Here is a 7,039-nt window from a genome sequence, read left to right as displayed (position 1 = left end):
AAAGTTGTATTGAAATTCACTCAGGGAAAAATGTATGATACTTTAATGTTAAAGGCCTGAAAATAACCTAAATATAAAACTGCATTTCTGATCATGTTGTGATTCAAATTTGAGGATGATACTCTTACAAATGTAGCTTCTGTAAGCTTTTATGTCAAAAAAAAAAAAAAAAAACCTCTAGGCGTCCTTTCAAAAAGGCCCTTTATTTCAGAAGATTTGTAATTGTAAAGAGTAGCGTTTCATTCAAATAAATCTGCAATAAACTGCTAATTATAATGGATATATACAGTTACTGAAAAACTAAAGCAACTATTACAGAATTTACAAAGTGTAAAAAACTAATTTAGTTGATAAGAAGTGCCAGTCTCCACTGCGGTGTGCTCTCGCAAGATGATGCCTTTTGATTGGTTACAACGTCCATCAATCAAACCTTTGTTGGCAAGGCATTGGCTAGGCATTGCCAGAGCCATAGAGAGAGAGAGTTGCGACAACGGAAGTTCAAAACGCTTGATAGTCACGTGATTCATGTAGACCTCGAATAGTTCCAGGAAGTGCTTTGACGGGCAATTCAAATTGATAGTCACAGTGACAGAACTGCGCTTTTTGGTAATTAATAGTCAATAAATGCATTGATTTTCAATAATTTTATTACACATCGACATGTGTATGTAGCATGAGTATGTAGTTACAGTGATGTTGTTTTTAAAATATATATTTTTTTAATGATGAATAATCTACACAAGCAGGCTTTAATGTACAAGTTATTTTGATTAAAATGTGCTGATCATTTAAAATCTTACTGATTAAACGTCTTACCTTTTAAAAGTGCATCACAAACGGTCTGTTCTGCTGTAACTCTATGGCGCGGCTGCTACTTCCGGGAACTATTGAGAGTCTCCGCGAGCCGCCATTGCTGTAAAAAAAAACCGTTCCATTGGAGTCTATGGAGTTGTCGCAACTCTCTCTCTCTATGGCTCTGGGCATTGCCTGCCTTTATCCAACCAAAACCATAGCCGCTTTGACTGACACCTCACGGAGCCTGTAATGCGCTTCCTGTATATAATGAGTCATCAGAAGGCCTGTGATTGAAGGAGAGAGACCTGGGAGGGTTTAACTGGAGCTGAAGACTCTAAACTGCAGGGGAGATCCTCAGAATACTCGCTATTGCATTGAAAATGGACGTGATTAATTACTAATATAACTCAAATACGCTCAAGTAAATGAAGGAGGATTTTTTTGTTTGCCCCCCTCTATTTTTCAGAGTGGACCCTTACACTTACATGCTGGTGTTTATTGGATTCGTCCGATCGGATCTGCACGATAGGAGATGAAAGATGAGTAACTGCATTTATTATGCTGATGTTTAAGTGGCCGGTCCTTTAGCATTTAATTAAATGCTAAATGAAGCATTAAATTAATAATTTATCATTTCATTAATCCTTTAATGCACCACTGCGGATTGAGAGGTTAAACTAATACAAGGAAACATTATTTAATATTTTTTATTCATATGCAAAAATATAGTAAAAATAAATAAATCAAAGTATTTACCAACACATTTTGATGCATGCACAGACATCTAGCATTTCTGAGTGATGATGATGCAGAGGAATCACTGAATCAAAGTTTTGAACTGAGTCAATGAAACAGGTTCAAACTTTTTAATAAAGAAAACGTCCAAATGAAGTTTGTAACTATTCAATAAATGTGTTCAGATCGATGCGCGCTCACGGCTCCGCTCATATGAATGATTCACGTTTTAGTTGCTATGGCGACGCCTGTTATGAATTCTGACGCAGACTCAGACACGCACCGATTGTGTTGTTGATCTGTTGTTGAGAGAGACGACTGAGGCGATTTCACAAACTTTTGCAGAATATTTTCTGTGCTGACCTTGAAATTTTGAAGCTGTTTGGAGGAGACGAGACTTTTATTCTGGAAGAACATCGCAGGAGATATCCTTTACAGAGTTACATTTTTGAGTTGTAGATACTTTTATCTTATTGTTCTTTTCTTATTTTAGGAGTGTCGAGTTTGATTAATTCTTTGTTTTTGTTTTCTTTTTTTTTGGAGGAGTATTTTTGAGGAGAGTTTATTGTATTGTATTGTGTGTTGTTTTGTTTTGTTTTGTGTTTTGTATTGTTTTTGTTCCAGATTGCAGGAGGATGTCGATGGCGAAGATGATGGGTGAAAGAGAAGGTGAGTGCTTTAACGTTAGTTATGTTATGTTACTGAAATATTTCAGCCTCGGGCCGCTCCATATCCAGGAGAGCTGCTTTCTCTCAGACGGCTGGTCAGGAGGTTTGGAGACAGACAGTGTTCTGATGACCGTGATCAGGCCTGGGCCGGTTGCATAAACCGTTAAGACTAGTCTTACAAGTTAGACATACATTTTTTTTCTTTAAGACTGTTCATACATTTTTTTAAATCAGTTACATAAAAACATAGACTTGCCTAACTGCTAGTGGCTCATACTAGATCTTAAGACACTGTCTTAACGTAATGGCTTAGTTTATGCAACTGGCCCCCAGGATACGCTGCCAGACCAGACCCAGATCACAGATCCAGGAGCTTCCTACACATTTAGCGCTTCTGTCTTCTGAGTTTTCTGTTTCTGTGCCCACAGGTCAGACTGACAGGAAGAGAGCGTGGCAGAGCGGCAGCCGGCAGAGCCCAGATGATCATGGACGTCCGTCCACTCCATCTAAAGGCTTTCGCAGAGGTCAGAATAGGCTTTTATTACACAAGTTATGGCTCAGTTAAAGGGTTAGTTCACCCAAAAATGAAAATGATGTCATTAATTACTCACCCTCATGTCGTTCGACACCCTTAAGACCTTCATCTTCGGAACACAAATGAAGATATTTTTTGTTGAAAGCTGATGGCTGAGAAGGCCTCAGATAGGCCTCCATTGGCATTCAGTACACAGGGTTTTTCCTGGGTCAAAAATGGTCTTCGGTGGTGGCTGACAGACATGACACACGCACGCACAGTAAAAAAAGTCCCCTACCCACATGATCTGCAAGCGCAATACTGACAATACATTTTAAATAAATTCAAAGAAAGTTTGTAACTTTTGCTTATCTTATTTTGATCCCACATGAAAAAATACTATAGTATATTATAGTAAAATTACTCTAGTAAATGAACTGTACTATAGTAAATATACTACAGTAAATAAACAAAGTGTAGTAAATACTATAATATAATACAATATACTACAATTTACTGTAGTATCTTTACTATAGTATGGCTCAAAAACACTATAGTAATTTTACTATAATATACTATAGTATTTCTTCATGTGGGATACCTTGATGTTTGTTTTTGTTCCTCATTTTTACACTATTTACTGATAATTGTTTTGGTATATAATCATATCAATATTAAAAAGTAGTTTTTAAAAAATGAACAAATAGCCTAATTTTCTGCCATATACAATTTCATAAAATTATCAGCTAGCTAACAACAACTTTGTTCTGGGTTCACCTCACAGTCTAAACTAAGTGATTTATAGGCTATTTATTTTACTACACATTATGAACATAAATAAGCTGAAAGACTGGATAATTAAAACTAACTCTTACACCCACTCTTGCTAAATTGTGTAAGCACACTTGTGTTCTCATTTCAGGTGTTCTGAGTAAATTTAAACTGATTCGTTAGTTCAGTGTTGGACAGATCAGTTGTTCTAACCAGTCGTTAAAATGATTCGGTTCATTAGGTTGCGAATCGGACATTAGCAGACGCGTTGTGTGCGAATCCCGTCTGTTAGAACATCGCGAAAGATTTGTCAACACACAGAAAACACTTCATAACTGGACACGATTTGTTTCCCGTTTATTGAAAGTATGCTTTATGTCAGCTGGTCCGAGAATCAGTCAATGTTTTTTGAGCGCATTTCACACCCAGCGGCAATGAAAGGAAAACATCGTCTGATAGCGCCACGTGCAACATGGATTCGGTCTTCCGACCTTTTGATTTTTATTAACGTAATATGTGAAATATTAGAAAGCTAAGAATGCTTATTTTGAAGACAGAGAGAGTGCGAGCGAGGGAGGAGCTCTGATCGTCTCTCTGTCACTCAGTTACAAGCGCAGCATCTATTCTACATCATTCATAAATCACAATAGCTCATCAAATAAAGCTTTGGCGGGACAAAAATTTGTTTTGGCGGCCGCCAAAAAATTTTCAATGTAGGAAAAACCCTGGTACATTTACACTCACAAGACCCATAAAAGGCACTTAAAATGTCGTTACAAAGTCCATCTCACCACAGTGGCTCTACAATAATTTTACGAGGCGACGTCAATAGTTTTTGTGCCAAAAAAAAAATCAAAATAACGCCTTTATTCAACCTCTTCTTGTCTTCCGTGTAGGCCTCCACGACGCATGCGCGAGAATATGACGTAGCGCCGGCGTTTGGGTGAACTAATAACCCTTTAACAAATAATGTGTCATTGAAAATAACAATTTCATGTGACCACTGACATTGATTATTAATATTATTAAAAATGTCTTGACCAGGCACCATGTCCACATCATATTTGTCCCTCTCTGAGGACAATATAGTGAGGCGGTTCTGCAGAGAGTCGTTGAGCCTTAGCAGCCGAGGCTCGTACATCACGAGCTCAACAGGTGAGACTGAAATAAGGCTGGGCAGTGTACAGTCACATTGAATTTCATTTTACTGGTGACCTTTTTTTTAAGTAAAACGTAAGTTATGTCATTTTATCACTGCCTAATTGGACGTCAGAGATGTTTCTAATCATTCAGTTTTGTTTTCTTCATTTCAGAAAAACCCACAGAATGTAAGAAGAGGAAACGAGTTCGTTCTTTCCTCAGGAACGTGTGTAAGGCTGTGAGGCGCTCGCTCCTCTGCTGTTGTCTCAGTGATGTGGATGTTGTGGAGTCTTTTGTTCCTCCAGCGGATCTGGAGCCAGAGCCCGATCCTGGTCCATCATCACCTGATCCAGATCACTCCGGCGTCAAGCCAAATAATGGTCAATCTGCAGACATTATTTCTCCAACATTGTTTTAAACAGAATTATTATCGTCTTGTTTGCACTGATATTTTTAATATAAAACAAAGGATCTAGCAATCACAGATCCAGGAGCTTCCTACACATTTAGCGCTTCTGTCTTCTGAGTTTTCTGTTTCTGTGCCAACAGGTCGGACTGACAGGAAGAGAGAGTGGCAGAGCGGCAGCCGGCAGAGCCCAGATGATCATGGACGTCCGTCCACTCCATCTAAAGGCTTTCGCAGAGGTCAGAATAGGCTTTTATTACACAAGTTATGGCTCAGTTAACAAAATAATGTGTCATTGAAAATAGAAAGTTGAAAAAAATAAAACATAAAGTAACAATTTCACCACTGACATTGATTATTAATATTATTAAAAATGTCTTCAGCAGGCATCATGTCCACATCATATTTGTCCCTCTCTGAGGACAATACAGTGAGGCGGTTCTGCAGAGAGTCGTTGAGCCTTAGCAGCAGAGGCTCGTACATCGTCGATTGGAGGTGGAGTGGCGATAGATCGGATAGCCGAAACGAACAGGGCAGTTGGAGCGACGAAGAGTGGATGTGCCATCCGCTGCCAGGTCAAGTTCCCGTCGAGCCAACGGAGACTTCAAATGGCCTTATGGAGGCTTCACCGGTGAACACGAGCTCAACAGGTGAGACTGAAATAAGGCTGGGCAGTGTACAGTCACATTGGATTTCATTTTACTGGGAACCTTTTTTTAAAGTAAAAGTATTATTTATTATTAAAATTATTAAAGACATTATTTCTCCAACATTGTTTTAAACAGTATTATTATCGTCTTGTTTGCAAGCTCATACATTTCTCATATTTTGTTTTTCAGACTCCTTTGAGACTCTCTATAACGTGGGAGAGATGATTGGATCCGGAACTTTTGGGAGAGTGTTCAAGGGAACACGGAAGTTTGATGGCAAAAAGGTAAAGCAATCTTGCTGAATTGTACAAACATTTCTGCTCTTGCATGCATCAAAACATTCTTAATACAGATGGGTTAATACTTAGATGCTCAAATCGTAAATGTTATGTGCAAAGTCAGGCGCTTGAATACCGTTATTGAACGCTGTTTTTTTTTTTGCAGGTTGCCATCAAGCAGATGCACAAGATTGACAATGATCGTTATCTTGATATTGTAAGTTGGTCAAAAGTTGTATTTGTTGTTTAAGTGCTGTTTGTTGTTTAAGTGCTGATTACTGTAGTCAATACACCTGTAGGAAGCATTAGGTGTAAATGTAATAGATCAATAAACCTGGAAAGGCTCTGATGATCGTGTCTGTAAAGATCAAAGAAAAGTACATTTAAAAATGATAGGTTTTCTTCAGATTTTTACCCAGCTAACCTTCTGTCTACTACTTTTCTCTAGCCCGGGCATCCCGAACCTCTCGTTACAGAAGTGGCGCTGCTGCTAATGATGAGGCATGAACCCATAAGCCCCTACGTCGTCCGACTGTACGACTGGTTTGAACATCCTCGGACATTCGTTCTCATAATGGAGTTCCCTGACCCCTGCGAGAGCTTGCTGGACTTCATCATTCGTCATTCGTGTCAACTGGATGAAACAACAGCACGGGTCATCCTGCGACAGGCTGCGCTGGCGGTACAGCACTGCATCGAGCATGGCGTTTTTCATAATGACGTTCATGCAGAGAATTTCCTGGTGAAGACAAACACGTTAGAGCTCAAGCTGATCGACTTTGGCTGCGGTCAGCTACTTAGTGGTGATGGCTACGAGACAAAAATATACCGTGGTGAGTATTTTTGGAGTGTGGAAACCTGGATGTAGTGACTTTCTGATTATTTGATGCTTTGAAGAAATTGCTCAACAATGTGCAAAAATGTCTTGCTCACAGGATTACCTTCTTACTGCCCACCTGAAGTCTTCACAGAATCTCGATTCCACGCCGTCCCAGCAAATGTCTGGGCTCTAGGGGTGTTGTTGTACCTGATGGTTAACGGACGTTCTCCCTTTGGCAATAGAACGGAAATCACACAGGCCA

The 7,039-nt window shown here is 39.2% G+C and overlaps 1 protein-coding gene across 1 annotated transcript; it reads left to right on the top strand.

Moving 5' to 3' along the window:
• Positions 1-1,803: 1,803 nt before the first annotated feature.
• On the top strand, positions 1,804-6,825 carry LOC307119123 (uncharacterized protein; the record flags this gene model as incomplete). The annotated part of the gene is made up of 9 exons (XM_079805203.1): positions 1,804-2,199; positions 2,627-2,722; positions 4,528-4,638; positions 4,797-5,003; positions 5,173-5,268; positions 5,416-5,679; positions 5,869-5,963; positions 6,124-6,174; positions 6,406-6,825. The coding sequence occupies exons 1-9, from the start codon at positions 2,166-2,168 to the stop codon at positions 6,823-6,825; spliced, it is 1,374 nt and encodes a 457-aa protein (XP_079661329.1). The 5' UTR covers positions 1,804-2,165.
• Positions 6,826-7,039: the final 214 nt, after the last annotated feature.

This window comes from Gobio gobio (assembly GCF_949357685.1).
Source record: "Gobio gobio genome assembly, chromosome: 22".
NCBI lineage: Eukaryota > Metazoa > Chordata > Actinopteri > Cypriniformes > Gobionidae > Gobio > Gobio gobio.
Note: the sequence above shows the minus strand (reverse complement) of the source record. Positions and strands in the feature narration are given on the sequence as shown.